General features: G+C 46.3%; 1 protein-coding gene across 4 annotated transcripts in view; it reads right to left on the bottom strand.

The window, feature by feature from the left end:
* The window catches only part of KANSL1 (KAT8 regulatory NSL complex subunit 1), a 98,515-nt gene that overhangs the window by 14,036 nt on the left and 68,463 nt on the right, over positions 1-16,016 (bottom strand). For 3 of the 4 annotated variants that reach the window (XM_068418568.1, XM_068418567.1, XM_068418570.1), the window contains exons 3-7: positions 15,818-15,959; positions 10,636-10,740; positions 5,042-5,157; positions 3,210-3,405; positions 77-242 (exon numbers count right to left, since the gene is read on the bottom strand). In XM_068418568.1, coding sequence (XP_068274669.1) covers positions 77-242; positions 3,210-3,405; positions 5,042-5,157; positions 10,636-10,740; positions 15,818-15,959 — 725 coding nt within the window. The remainder of the gene's footprint in view (positions 1-76; positions 243-3,209; positions 3,406-5,041; positions 5,158-10,635; positions 10,741-15,817; positions 15,960-16,016) is intronic. The other variant, XM_068418569.1, reaches the window with a different exon arrangement.

Genomic DNA, 16,016 nt, shown 5'->3' with positions numbered 1-16,016 from the left:
GAGCACGTCCAAGCACCCCTTGGAACCCACCTCAGTTTGACAATACCCCTGGCAGCTCCGTGGGTGCTGTGCTTACCGTCTGGGAATGACAGGACAGGATGAATGCATGAGTCCAGCTGGGAGAGGCGCTCCAGCAAAGGGGCATCGTACTGGATTTCCAGAGTCGTCGAGCTGCGAGTGCCACACAGAGCACACGAAGGGTTCACATCACAGCTACACCGCACCAGGCTGTTGCGATGGACCTGGAAAGGGGACAGAGACTAATTTCAACATGTCAGAGGTCAACAGGTCTAAGGGCTCTCTTCACACATTCCCCTCATGAAAAACATCCTAAAGGCTGATTATTTTTTTTAGTACCTTGTACAAAACCTGTTCATTTAGTCTCAACTCATAAAAGGACACTTTCACTTCACATAAACACAACTGAAAACTACTCACCAGCACAGATAGTTTTAACATCTACTAAATTCGACTAAAAGTGTTTAATTTTATCCAAGTTGAAACCTCATTTATAAAACCCATGAGGCAGCACAATTCAGTTGTCAGAGAGGGAAAAAAAAACCTTTTTGAGTTCAGATAGGTCAGAAAGCCATCACTCTATGCCAAGAGCTGCCACTTACAGGGACAACTTTACAGAGTGAAAAAGGGTGTTTTTCAACCTTCTTTATTAAACCAGGACAGACTTTCAATTCACAGATTTTATAGAGTTTATATAGACTTTGTTTGTATGAAATCGCTGTACGCAGGTGAACAACTGGATGTAAATCCCGCACAGAGACAGGAACCTATGATTCCCCATCAAAATGGAAAGAGGTATCAAACTGGATCCTGCAGAAGTCTGTTCTGGGTCTAGTATTATTCAAATCATTTCCATTAATGAGCTGAATGATGGAAGAGATAATATCCTTAAGCCTTAGCAAATAAGGCTAGAACTGGGAAGGGCTGCAAGTACCTTGAAGGAAAGAGCTGGAAATGATCTAAAATAAAGAAAATTTAATTCACTGAGGGCAAATGTAACAAGCAGATGCTTCAGTGACCAGAGAAGAGGAGGAAGAGGTAAGTGAGCAGCAGTTCTGCCCAGAGGATCTGGTGGTAGTTATGGATTGGAAAATGAGCATGAATCAGCAGTGTCGTACCACTACCGAGAATTAACACCCCACAGGGCTTTATGAACGGGATGGCTGCGCAAGAGGCATGAGGTAATGCTGCCACTCTGCTCGGCATTGCTGACGTGAGCTGGAGGGCTGCACCCAGCTTTGGGCACGTATTTCAAGAAATGTGGGCACCAAATGGAGAGGAAAACAACAAAAAAAATATGTCCTACGTGCAAAACCAGAAAGACCCGTGGTGTGTGTAGTGTAGAGGTGACCACATGAAGAATTCCCACATCAACTTTCACACTCCGGGGAGAGCTGCTGGAGCGATGAGGAGAGCTGACCAGTTTACACCAGGACTTGGATGACTGGTACTGACTCTAAATGGCAGCCAAGGCAGCTTCTGTTAGAAAGTTTGGTTTTGCTGTCTGAAAAACAAGACTAGCTAAGCACTCAAACAGCTTGCCTAAGGAGGTTTAGACAAACCATCTGGCACGGTATGAGGATAATGCAGTCTGCTCTGGGGCATGGGGATGCTGTGGGTGACTGCAGGAGATCCCCTCCCTTCTTGTTTCACAAGACTAGTCCTGTTTCCAACCCAATACAGGCTACAGACCCACTCAACCTTTAAGTTTTTCTTTCTTACAGGACATCTCCTAATTTAAAAACTTGAAGTGATGTTGTAGTCAGATTTTGTAAAACAGTAGGCACCGTTATGGATGATCTCTATTGAAACAGTGAACTCTCCTGGTTGTAATTTCTGGTCGCAGCAATCCACAGCCACTTTGTGCTAGATGGGGAGAACATGGCCAACTGGACGTGGTATTTCTGGACCATGATCTAGCCATCACTCAGCCTTCTCTCAAGTAACTGGAGGAGTCCACGTGAATCTCCTGCTATCTGGCACATCTGCCATTCTTTGGAACTGCTCTTCTGAACCATCTCTGATTATCAAATGTATTTTAAGAATACAGTCAAAGACTAACATGGAATTAACAGCCGATTCTTCAAGCACTGAGTACACAAGTCAGCACTACCTACGGGATAGCTGATGAACTTCCAAATCACAGCAGATCTTGCTAACAGTCACTGCAGAGGTTTACCAGAAATACCCCAGATAAAACTGCAAATGAGTGATCAGTTAAAGCTAACTCAGCTGAGCAAGAATCTATTTTGCTCAGAAAAATGCTGCTTTCTGAGCTTCTCTTTAAAACTCCAGCACTGCCGAGTGAAAACCCCCAAACACTTGTGGTTAAGTTTGACTCGAAACGCTCTGACTCAAAGGTAAGTGGATTTTTGCCATCTATGGTTCTGCAACTGAGCGCGCTGCATGCACAAAAAAGGTCCTTATCCCCTCAATTTCTGACTATCTATCCTCCACCTGACAGTTTATGGCATTCCTAAGAGAAATTAAAAAGAATGAAGCACAGCCTTTCCTCATACAGGGAATAAACTGTATTTCCACTGAACTGAATTCTGCATAAGGGCAAGGGAAGACTATGTGGATAGGAATATAAAATAAAAAAATATAAATTAAAACCAGGAACAGAGTCAGTGATTTCCAAACTTCAGCAGCAGAAGCGAACACGATCACCTCGGCAGGCCTTTTGCGAGACATTCCACATGTGCCTGGTCAGACAACTATAGTTTTTTCTTTGAGCAAGTAGCAGCGAGTTCCTGGGGCTGTGTTAATTCCTGTGCTCAGAGTTAAGGTTTCCTGATACTTGACTTTTCAGAGCTTTTTTCGACTGCTCAGACTGTGCCATCTTGAACTACCCGGCCTGAAGTTCACCTCAGGCTGGTTGGTTTTAGAAAAGAAAACCCAAATCAGAGTTCAACATCTCCCTCCCCAGTGACAGCTAATAAAAACCTTCCAACAAATTAAAAGTTTCTCCTTCGTTTCTCCTTTACTTCTCCAACAGCCTTTGAAGTCTCATTGTCCTCCTCTTCCTCCCCATTCTTTTTCCCCTCTTAATAACCACAAACATTCCCAAAACACGGAGGCCTCTTCATGCAAAGAGCAAAAGCACACTGGACCAACGCATCAGTACCTCACCAGGCTCTTTGGTGTGGAGCTTTAGCTATATACTGCATCAAAACCCAAACAGCACTCACCTTTTTGGAAAGGGGCATAATGCTGCTAGGTCGAACAAGCCGTCGCTTCTTACAGCTCAGGACTGGGCGAGTGCGAGCTGCTACACACGTTCCATCCGAAGATGAAGAAACCATGTTCAGTCGTTGCTTTTTATGCAAGAGCTCCTCAGCTTCCTGGCCATCTCCCTGAGCGTGTTCTGCCAGGCCAGGCTGAAGACTGCCCAAGAAAAGAAGAGAATAAGACAGATACTGTTATTCATTCAACCATCCCACATCACCCAGCAGTACCAGTCAGGCTCACAATTCAGACCTTAGCAAACACTTTGAGCTGAGTTTAAAGCATTGCAGTTTCACGAGGCCGTAGCTTTTATTAAGGCAACTCTTAATTTTTGCTTTGAGTTTGGTCACTTCCCACCACTGAATCTTTGACAAAACACCTTTGGAAATTCTGAACAAAACCCAGAGAAGCTGTGGCTGCCCCCTCCCTGGCAGTGTTCAAGGCCAGGTTGGATGGGGCTGGGAGCAACCTGGGCTGGTGGAAGGTGTCCCTGCCTGTGGCAGGGGGGTTGGAACTAGATGATCTTTAAGGTCCCTCCCAACCCAAACCATTCTATGATTCTATGGTATGAAGCTGGACTCAGAGCAAGACCAAAAGCCTCTATAGCCCTGAACAGCTCTAATCCTAGAATTCAGCTTCACCCAGAATTACAGTTCAGGATTATATTAATACAGCAGGTTCTCATAAGTCTAAATACCAGAGAGTACAAGACAGAGAACATATAATTTTCAAGAAAAAATATATAGCCTTGATGTAAACTTGATTCTGATTAATATTTGAGAACCATACCTCTAACAACTCTCAGCAGTGACACCAGAAAGGTGCAATGTTAACATTAACCTTTTTACTTACAAAGGAGTTTCCTGTCCGCACGCAGTGACCCTGCCCTACCGCGGCATCAATACACCATGCCAGCTCCCAAATGCCAGCGCAGCTCCTCACCTACGGAACCTTTTCATGTATGTTTTACAAGTGTTTCATTTCTAAAAATGCAAAACATTAAAGCTCTGTGGTCTATGGCTCTGCAGTTCAAAGGCTACAGGCATATAAAGGGCTCTGTTATAGCCTGCAGTGTTTCAGCTGTAGCCACAAGTTAAGCTGATCGGTGCTTTCTACACTTGCTCGTACAGCACCGGTGCAGCATCCCTCCCTCCTCAAGGTACTAAGCAAGTGCAACGGTGCTGGCAATACTTCTCTAGCCACTATCAGAACTTCGAAGCACCATGTGCTCAAAGGTTTTCAAGTGGTTCAACCCCGAAATCATCCTACAGCATAGGAGAATTTCTTTCACTGGTTTTCATTTACCCACTTAAAGACTTTCTCAACAAAAACAGCCTGGAGAAACAAAGAATTTAGAAAGTCTTACTCCCAAAATCAACGGGATTCGGGTTCCTCAGTACCTCCAGAAAAGTGGGCCAGTGGTTACAGATACTTCGGCAAAATAACTGCAAGTGGGCCACTAGTACCTTTGAATCATACAATTTGCAAGTGTATTAAAAATACCCATCAACAGTTTCGAACATGCTCACTGCATGGTTGCCTGAAGGGCTGGTTCATGTAAACAGCTCAGTTTAATACCATTTTCAGAAAAACAATGCAGCAGAAAACCTCAAGCAAGCAATCTCCTCCAAAACATTTCCAAGCATGACCTACTACCACACTTTTTTCAAAAAGAGACCATTTATACCATTACCAACCCAGTTACTACCAACCAGCATGTTACAGGCTGGTTTCCAATGGGAATTTGTCAAGATCATAAAAATCAAACTCTTCCCATAATACGCAAGCAGCTTACGTGTTAATAACTCCATTGACGGGTCTCGGTGCTCCACAGGGCTTGGCGGGATGGGATTCAGGAGTATTTGCAGCAGAAATCCCCAAGTTCTCTAGTGGCTGGGATCCAGAAACACTCTAAGGAAGGATGAGAAAGATCATAAATTAATTGAAAAAGCTGCTTAAACAGCCACAACTTTCTTATTCCTAGTTTCTAGTTGAGGATTCTGCACCGTAGCCATAGTTCTCCACACAGGACTTCAAAATAAGGGTTCAGAAGTCACTATGTGAACAGGAGATCGACGTAAGGACTTCTTTGGGAGCAGCTCTGGCAAGAGGATGGATACACAACAGCGCTTTCAATGCAAGAACCAAAGGACTTCAATTCCCTGCAGGCAACCACCAAGGAGCATGAAAGGCTGAGGTCTTGAAGGAGATTTTAGCATCTTGTCTCAATAGTGCAAACAAGTTCATAACCACCTGTAAACCTCGCAGGCGTCTTCTGAAGTTTGATGTTGTGCTCTAAGCCACACGGCTGCAAGCTCTTTGGGGGAAAAGGGGAGGAGAGGGAGAGGAGAACAGACTTGCAAAACTGAATTTGCATTTTAACTAAATACCTGTGCAAACATGGTCCGAGCAGCACTTTAAAAAGGATTTTAAATGAGCACGCACACAAGCCGTGGGTTTTGGATATAAGCAGGCCAACTCTATAAAGCTAAAACTGCCTGATAAACACAAAGCTGGAAACACCTTTTTGGTGGAGGAAAGTAAGTAAGAATGAAGCTAAAGACACAGAGCTCCCCAATCCCTTCTGCCTTAGGTCTGACAGACAACCCCTCGCGCTGCAGCGAGCAGAGCTGTGTGGCTGCAGCACTGAACATCGCACATCTCCCGCTGCCCTGCAAGTGCCCTCAACAGGGGGGACTGTCACCCCAGCTTCCAAGTACACGCTGGCTTTGTACCTCCTGCCAGTGCCATTCCTGCTCTCCGCCCCAGCAGGTGCTGGCGTGGTCCAGCATGTTTGTACCCCTGGCACTCATCACCCCCACTCTCATCCTTGCAGTCCCTTCTTTTTGTGTTCAGACATGCTCCTCCTCCTCCTCCTCCCTGGGGTTAAACTTAATTTCTTCCTTTGTGCAGCACTTCCATGCTCGCTGCCAATGTCTCTCTAGCTGGGTTTCCCCCTTTGCGCAGGCAAGGGTTGGTGGAGCAGTTTAAGTACCAGGAAAAGAGACAAAAGAAAGGGTCTGGCTTATCTACATAGCTGGCCAGCCAGCCAGCCCCCCTGCTTGCCCCATACTCCATCTCAACACATCGCTATTGCATTGATTAAAATCTTCCCTCAATCACTCCCCCAACTCAACAAACAACTAAAATCAGGTTACGGCGGTGCTGGACTAACGGTTTCCAGAATAGCAGAGACCTGACTCACGCAGGGAAGAGCAATTTCAAACAACACAGACAACTTCTGCCTGTTGCCTGTTTGAGGAACTTTGCTGGGTTTTTTTACACTTCTGCTAAAAAAGACGTTTCTCCCGGGGTGGGAGGGAGCAGAGACAGGATCAGAGTGATAGGCTCGTCTCCGATACTGCTGCCTCAGACATAGGGGCAAAGATCAGATCGTGCCAGGAGCGTTACACAAGCAGAACGTGGCACCGTGGCGAGGTGAAGTCAGTGCAGGAGCTGAACGTTTTCCCTCTCGTTTCCAGAGACTTGGCAAGGCTGAGCCTTCACATGACACCTCCGCCGGAGGCACCCACTGTTCGGGAGGGCGGGTACACATGACTCATAAGCTCTTTTGAAATAGGGTATTTATTTTCTTCACCAGAAAGGAGGAACGTCTTCTCCAAGAGCTGTCTCTGGCTCGGTGGTTCAAGATGGGAAGAGAAGGTGACCCCTCTGCTTCCTGGGGGTGAACTGGAAAGCGTCAGTCCAAAGTCTGTTTATCAGAAGCGGCCCAGGCTCACCTTATCACGCTGAAGATGGGTGTACCCTAAGGAGGCTCTGACACGAGCAGGACTGCAAGAACTGCCATCTCCAGCACTCAGAGCTCTCGCACCAGCTCCTCCTGGAAGCACCTCCCAATGCCATGCCCTCCTCCGGGGCTGGCTGGGCAGCCGGGCTGGGATCCAGAGGAGCGTTCATCACACCAGGATCGCATCGATGCTCCAGAGTGAGCTCTCCATGTTTTGGGTTTGCCTGGGGTCTGGAAGTCCAGGGCTTTAGGATCCCTAGGACTCTGGGGGGGGCGTCAAAGATACAGCTTTAGCACACCTGCTTGTTGCACATGAAACCAGGAGCCTGCAGACTCCCAGGGGCTCTCACAGCAGTAAAGCAGCTGTGTGCTGGCAGGGGGTAGTCATGACCCAACACCAGAAATGTCCCCCGTGTTAAAAAAAAAACCCTAACAAAAACCAGACAGGTTCAGACCTTAACCTATTACTAGATACAAACCCCTAACGCAGGGAGAAGTCTTACCAAGACACTCCATCAATATCTTCCCTCATTTATTATTAAAAATTTTAAGTGCACCCCGTCACTAGAGTAGCAATACAAGCAATGAACCCATATCAACAGCCAAGTTATTTCTTCAGGGCTTCGTGTTATTCCCATCTTCAGGCAAAAATATTTATTCACATACTGAGCTTCCAGTTCCCAACAGAGATTCCCAGGCTTTCTTTGCAAGGCCCTTCCCTCCACTGACGACAGGATTAGTTCCTCCCAGGGATTATCAGCCACATCCCACATATCGAGCTGATGCCCAAGGACACGTATCCTGCATTCACGCTGGCCAAGTACCCATGAGCAGATGAGATCCAAATAGGAGCTGGGGATGAGAGGGGATGGATTCCCTCCCCTTACTCCACGTTGCAGACCTGTCTCTTACTCTGCCAGTTTGGAAAAGAAAGAAAGGAAAGAAGGAAAGAAAGGAAAGCAGGAAAGCAGGAAAGAAGGAGGAAAAAAAAAAAAGCCTAATTCTAAACAGCCCAAAGAGTGCCAAAATGATAAGCACCGCTCCAGGAGAGGCCTAAGAGATACCCTTCCAGTAAATGTTCTAACGCAACAGGAATGGTCTCTGGGCTAATCTCTGGCTCGGAGCAGATCAAGGCTCTGACTCAACACCCCGCCCTTATGAGCAAGTCTAATTAAGCACAAACCCTCCAGCAGCAGGGTGTAGAAGCTGGGTGCCCGGCGGCAGCGTTTCTGGTGGCTGACACCTCCAGCACCGCTGCAGAGAAGTGGGCAGCACGCAGTGATGTCGCGTCCACCAGCAACCACATGTTGAAGGGGAATAAAGAGTCTGCTTCAGGAGAAGTTACTGTCCAGAACAGCAAGAACGGCTGCAGGAGTTGCCACGAGAAGGTGCCAAGTAGGAACATGCAGCCTGCTTTACTCCAAAAATGTTGTTCTTCATTGCTCTCAGTATCTATTATTTGTGTCACTGTTACCTCCAAGACCAGCAAGACAGATCAGATCTCCACCCCACTAGTGCTGCAGTAACAGAAGTTCCCTTCTGAATATCACAGAATCACAGAATCAATCAGGTTGGAAGAGACCTCTGGGATCATCGAGTCCAACCATTGCCCTGACACCACCATGTCACTAAGTGCCATGTCCAGCCTTTTTTTAAACACCTCCAGAGATGGTGACTCCACCACCTCCCTGGGCAGCCCCTTCCAATGGCTAATGACCCTTGCTAAGAAGAAATGCTTCTTAATGTCCAACCTGAACCTCCCCTGGCCAAGCTTGAGGCTGTGTCCTCTTGTCCTATCACTGGTTGCCTGGGAGAAGAGGCCGACTCCCACTTCACTACAACCTCCCTACAGGTAGTTGTAGACTGCGATAAGGTCACCTCTGAGCCTCCTCTTCTCCAGGCTAAACAACCCCAGCTCCAAGATCTTACACCCAAGTGAAAGGGATGAGAAAAGGGACAAAGCAGGACATGAATAAACACAGCAACAGTGAGATGGCTGTGAGCAGCAAAACCAGACAGCGTCGGCCAAGCAAGCATCTTCTTTTCCATACATCAGAAATCTACAGACATTTTCTATTCTCTATGTACAGAGGTGATGTCTAAGACAATCTAGAAAAAGGACAGCGTGATGATTTTATAAGTATACAGAAAATAGCGTGTAGGGACAAAGTCAGGTGGGACACAGTCCTTCCATCTGCAGATTCCCAGGTTGAAAACACACTCGTGTCCGATAAACATGCTGATTTGAACAGGTAAGGAAGAAAATATTCTTCCTATCACTGTTAAATTTGATCATTTATCTCCATTATCAGCCTGCCATTTACAGATTAGCTCCCAAATAACAGCAAATTAATCAGTGCAGGAGCATGCTGGTTCTGAAGCGAACACGAGCACGCTGTCGCTGCACTTGTTTATTATTCTCCAGGAACTTTTTGCATTAAAATATGAAAAGGGGTGGGCCCACACGACAGACGGACATCACTGTTCAAAACCAGACACTGCGTAATGCTTGTGATTCAATCACGATCTGTGGCAGCCCCTGTCATCCTGGCTCTCCAGCCTCCTCTCGCTCCCCCAGCGCGGCTCCGTTTCCATCTGAAGCACCATCTACTATTTCAGTCGTGAGCAAAACCTGTTCATTGCAGCAAATTGCACAGCGGAGTTTTGGGCTCGGCTAATCTGCTAATCAAAGAACTTAAATTCCAAACACACATCTGAAAGCCAGTGTCAAGTGAGGAGACATTTTAGTACAATCACTCGTAATAACCCCTTTGCAGTCCAGCGTTAATCAAAAATTTCGCAGTATTTCATACTATCATTCAACATCAGGAAAACTCTGACAAAGGAGAAAACACTCAAAGTACAATTTTATGGTCACTTCTAGTTAAGTTTTTTATCTGTATCAACTACATTGAATATTGGTCCGTGAAACTCAAGCGCTCCCGTTGCAGCGACGCTCCGTTCCTCCCCAAACGCGGCTTTAGGACAGAAAAGCAGGAGTTTGAGCCACGTAGGGACTACCCTTCTCTTAGTACTACCCCACAACTTCAAAATCCTCCATTTTAATACATCGATGTGTCCCCCAGGATCAAAAGTAATCACAGCCAGCCTGAACAGTACGATCAAGCCTTCAGTCTGTGGCCTACATTTCTGCATTAAATAATAAATACCTGGCACTCCGCATAGTTTCCAGAACATCTCACCGAAATCATTAGTTCCCCTTCCAAGGGGTAACACTCAGGCAGATATTAATAGGCACACCTTTAGAAGCCTTTGCTAATTGTGCTGCTCTCAGTTTGAGGTACTTCTTTGCTACAGGGAAAGGATTAGTTAGGCTTTTTAAGCTTCACAAAATGCTAATGCATATTGCAAAGGTACCCTGAGGAACTCTGTTCTAAAAGGTGTTTAAATCCATTTATTACCCCCAAAATAATCTGGGAGGGGGTGAGCTACACAGACCAACAGATCAGCAATGACCACGTGAAGTCCCACAGAGAGGTGCTTCTGCAGGAGGCCAGTCCCACACCAGACACACAGTGTGAGCATCTCTCTCCACTGCAGCTTAAAGGATCAACCTTCCCTACCCAAAATTCATGAACGTGAAGTATCTGGACCCAGTCACTTCTGCTGCTGGCACTTACCAGCCGGTCAGCCCCAGGCTCCAGCTTAACTTCAGCACTAACGGGACGGGATGCATCATCTACTGCAGGATCAGGGGGTGATGCTTCACCAAGAACTATCAGCCCCTGGAAGAGAGGGAAGGGAACAGGGATTAACTGCAGGTCCTTCAATCTCAGCAAGGAAACTGCACATCCATCGTCCCCCAGAACCTACAACCGCTGCACAGCAAGGCTCGCATTCCCATCGCATTTTTCAGACGTGATGCCAAACCAAATCCCCTGGCTGCCTGGATTTTCCTGACATCTAAGCTGAACTCGGAGAGGGAAGGACAGTGGCTGAAGCCAGATCACATGCCTTCAGCCCATTAATAGTAGACAGTTAGCTCCCTCTCGGGCAAAACCGCTGAAACGCTGCTGCCGTCCTGCTTCCCACCCCTTCCCCTCCTCCCGCACGCGAGGAGGTTCAGCGAGCTGCACGCCAGCAAAAACCAAAGAGAACATTTTGCTGTAGCGCAGAGCAGGAAACGGCTGCTTGCACAGTACAAAGTGGAACTCGCCACCACAGCCAAGCAAACGATTTTGAGCGGGTGCCAAAAATCTACAGTCAAACTTGTTACTCTGAGCAGATTTTTTCAAAGAAGTGATATTCACAAAATCCAATAAGGAAAGAAAACCACTGATAAACAAGCCATTGCTATAAACCTAGGGGGACAAAGCACAGTAGGACAGCACTGTTTTATCAGGCTTAACATATGTTGTCCTGTTTATGTTTTACTCTACGTGAAGCTTACTCTAAAGGCAGGACTGCCTTCTCCCTGAACACCACAACGTGAATTAAAATCATTACAATTACACATATTCTGAGCTATATTATAACAAATCAGGCTAAAATGTGCAGGGGATTGGAGAGCTGGTGGAATCTACAGGCCATGAATATAGTCCAGGACAAAGACAAGCCAGAACAAGTTTGCATTTGGTCAAACAAGGAACTATGGAAAAGGCTGCTCCGATTAAGAACAGGAGGAACAGTCATCTGAAAACAATTTTGGAGATTGCACGGTGTGCCACAAGAAAGTGAGCCTGGAAGGAACTTGGACACATTATGTGGAGAGAGCTACAAGGCTTCCCTCAAAGTCCACAGTGTCAAATCTTACATGACCGATGCCATGGCACGTGGCCATGGAGGTCGCTCATAAGGCTGATCTAACGCCTTGACACAATCTTCTCTACAACAGATTGGTGGTTTTCCAGAGAGACAGTGGTAGCCCCTAGTTTGGGGATACTTTATTTAGAAACAGTTCATAAACTACATACAACTGTACGTGGCCTCTGACCAGCAATGAGGAAGTAGCCAGCTTCCAGAATAAACATCATGACAATTTTCTAGAGTTTTCTGACATCCCAGAAAGATGTTTAGTGGATGAGAGAGGCTTAAGTCTAAACTGTGCTTTTCCTCTGCTCTTGAAAGATCCCTCTCTGAAAGCAACCCACCACTTTTCACCATTGCCTCTAGAAACATCCTCAGGCATGCTTCAGCAAAGAGGTTGGTCATCTCCAGATGTCAGGTGTAGGAGATAGTGGACATGAAAAAGGGAGAAACTGGGACTGAATGCTAAATTGGAACCAAGGGAACTGCTTCCCTTTGATGCTCTGGAAAGCACTTGGGCTTCTCATTTGCTCAGTAAGACGATGAGATGGGGAAGCATGGACATCAGGAACAGAAACAGCCACCAAGGACTTCTGCCTTCAGTTTAAAGGAAGAGTATGAAGGGAGCCGATCCATGCCTCAGGAAGGAGCAGTAATTAATTCTATATACTGTGGGTATTTGTTTGGAAGTACGTCCCCCTTTACTGGTGACTGTGAAGCAGAGGCAACGCTTAACGCAGCCTTCCCTGTGACAGTCACAGACTTGGTTTTCGTGCCCTCGTACAGAAGCTGCACTGCCCGAACCTACCGTGCACGCCAGTCGTCCTCTCCCAGCTCCTAGCCCACGAGACAGCCTCTACAGACCTACAGGTTGGATGGCATCTTCCTAGTGAGGGCTTTTGCCCTCTACTTTGCTTCTAAGAGTTTTAAATCTCCTGAATAATAGAGTAATTAGATGGGCAACATCAAATTTCCAACTCCCTTTCAGGAAAGGGAAAGGACCAGCGCATCTGAATTATTCCAAGGTCACACAATAGCTGCTTTTCATTCTCCAAAACAAAGAAAAAAGAAAGGCCCCCTCCAATATTTATGGGCAAGTGGGCTGCTTCTTTACTCCCATTTTTATCACTAATTACGATATTAATGAGAAGTCAATCGTACAGGTCTTTAGTATAGACAGATACAGAGACAGATCTCTGGTGTCTCACAGTCCTGTAATAGCAGCTTCTGCCACGGGACTACTGGGCGAGGAAGAGGACTGACACACATTAATACACCTGAGAAAGAGCCTGAGTGTCCTGAGCAGCCCTGCACAGGGACAGCGGCACCTCTTCTCGTGCCCTAAGCCCGACATACCACTGCAGACACAGCAAACTCATGTGAGAGCCGCAAATTCCTCCAGCAAGAGGCTCCTCCTAACTCCCATCCCACCCTTCCCATCACGCGTTTCTCTTGACTCAGCAGCTCCGACCAGAGCACAGCCCTCCCCACGGGACAGGCCGCACACAGGTCACCCCAAAAGCTGAGGGAACACAGCGAACCCGCCTCCGATGGTCTGGGAACAAGTTGAACCTGGATCTGCAGAGATGATGTGCAAAATAACCGTCTTTAAGGAGTTTTGGTCACTGTATTTCAACCAAGTCTGCCACTGCACAAAATTCCTGCAGGAGCCCTTCAACTTAATTTACCTCTTATTCCATCTAAGAGTGAAACTCGTAAGAGACACAGAAAGAGAGAAAAAAAGCTGTTTGTTCCTTTCCAAACACGGAGCACCTGCCACCCACATATGCAAAGACTCTGCGTGGGGGGGACCAGCACCGTGTCACAGCCCATCCCAAAAAGGACCAAAAAACCACATTGGTGAAAAGAAACAAAGCCACCTTAGTACCTTCACGGACATCCAGTCCCTTTAATTAACTGTATATGCTCTTCAAAACCGACACCAAATTGAAAGCACAACAGCCTGCTATTTTTAAGTGCCAGAAAACACAGTACTTTACAGCTAACTTTGGACACATGCTCACTGATTTGTTGTTTTCCTCCACATCTCACCAGGCTCCGACTGAGCCGATTCCAGTGTGCTGAAAACACAATTACTACTGAGACACCCAGGCAGCAGTGTACCTTCAAACCAGAAGGTTATTTTTGACTGTCTGGTCCTTCTCTTGCTTAGATTTGACAAAGCGATGCATCTTTCTTGAAGGGTACACTGGGATGTAAACCTTAACGTATAAAGGTAATTAACCTACAAAAAGGATAAAATAGAATAACAACTTTGAATTCCTGCAGCAGGAATTCAACCTTCTTATGGCCAAATAAGCTGGAGTTATGTTGATAGAAAAAACAAGGTGTCTCCAAATTCTTTAATTGTTGTCCTTGTACAATTTGAAGCCAAATCCATTCCAACAAGACTCTCGTATTACTGAAACACGCACTCGTTTCTCTCGTCTCCTACACTTGTCCCAAGCTGCCTTTATGAATCTTACTCTGAGTTTTTCACTGATGAAAACAGAACACGTTTGACAAGGCATCCTTGAGCCCAACGACACCAAGACAGCGACTGCTGGAACAAGCACTGATCTCCATGAAGAACGATGGGGTATTTGATACTCGCTGTCTTGTTCAGGCAGAACAGCCACTACCAAACCCTCAACACCTGAACTCTTCTGCCAGTGCAAGTGGCACGTTTTATCTTAAATTCATGTATTGGGTTATCGCAGTTGAGGAGTTTTTGTTTGAACAAATCAAACAAGATGACATCCTCTTTTCCGAAACCTCAGCTGTACTTTTCAACTCTTGACACCACACCGTGATGTTCTCCTTTCAGACCTAGACTGCAACCTTAGATAAGAACATATGGGATGCTTGTAGCCATTATCAGGCCATTTCAGGAGCCTGTCAAGCTGTCATCATCTGGTGAAAGCACTGAATCTTCCTCTTCATTAGAGGAGTTTTCTCATTTCTTCCATTACTTAACTTTTCACGTATAAATGTTAAGCTATTTTGTATTTTACTTAGAAACCATCTTGCACGATCAGCCTTCTTAAGACAGAAGGAAGACGATTCTTTCTGAAACTGGTTCATTAATTTGATGTACACTCCGCTTCCCAGAAGCCTTTTGCTCTCATCTCGGTAATGTATTCCGTTCAGCAAGCCCTGCCCTTCCACCTAGTCATTTATTGCCCTCACTCACACAATTAGCCTGTTTTTCTACATAGCTGCATAAAAGCCCAGCCTTCCTCCCCTGCCTGTGCTTTCTGCCTGCCTGGAAGCCTCTCTCCCCGCCACCCCCAGAGTACCACACATCTTGGGAAAAGCGTTTGCCGGACTCTGAATTCCTGAGGATCTGGAAGTTGATGCAATACCATGAGCCTTCTCGCCACAAACTCCAGACATTCCTCCCTCCAAGGCCTGACATTTAGACGTGCATGCCTGAACAAGTCACGATAACAATTCCTTCCTCATCCCTTCTCTGCTCTCCCCCGTTCTCCCACCATCTGAGAGCAGCAAGGCTGAAAAAAATAATTCCTGCCACAGAGAAAGGTCAGCACCTAGAAAGTCTTTTTTTTTATGATACAGACTCAATTTTAAGCCTGTGCTATGTGATAGCATCTGAAGCTAACTTCCTCCGCAGTCCCCTCCCTTCCCCAGTAAGTCTCTTGTTAAGTTGTTCCTTATCCCCATCTTCAGCTACTCCTAAAAAGAAAGAATGGGAAGTTTAAAAAAAAAAAAAAATCAAATAAAAAAGAGAAAGGCTTGAACTATGGGGAACAGCAACGTGCCTGCAAAAACAAAAGTTTTGTTCAGTATCCAAAGACTGACTTTAAGGTACTGCTCTCTTCACGTTACCATAATGAACCAGGGAAAAGAATCACACTCAGCCCATGCCAAATAGCATTACAATTAGTCACCACTGTGCAATATGCTTTTTGAGAGATGCAGGGGGGGAAAAAAAAGCATCAGCCTTTGCATACGCGCTCTCCGCTGCATCAGGAGAGCCATTAGGAGGCAGGCAGAGCAAAATCACACGTATCCAAACGGACTCCTGGCCCTCACCTTGTTGGCTCTGATCTGCTTGTAAATGTCCGTTTGCTGCCGGATTCGGTATTCCAGGTCCGAGACGTGAGCTTGGAGCCAATTCCAGCGGCTGACGATGGCTGCACGGTCTGCTGCCCATCTCCACTCTGCCCTTCGCCTCCTGAAAAAACAGAGAGGAGAAGGGGGGATTATTTTGAGTGCGATTTTAATTATACAG

The sequence above is a fragment of the Nyctibius grandis genome, chromosome 26, assembly GCF_013368605.1.
Source record: "Nyctibius grandis isolate bNycGra1 chromosome 26, bNycGra1.pri, whole genome shotgun sequence".
Lineage (NCBI taxonomy): Eukaryota > Metazoa > Chordata > Aves > Nyctibiiformes > Nyctibiidae > Nyctibius > Nyctibius grandis.
This window is presented reverse-complemented; position numbering and strand designations above follow the sequence as displayed.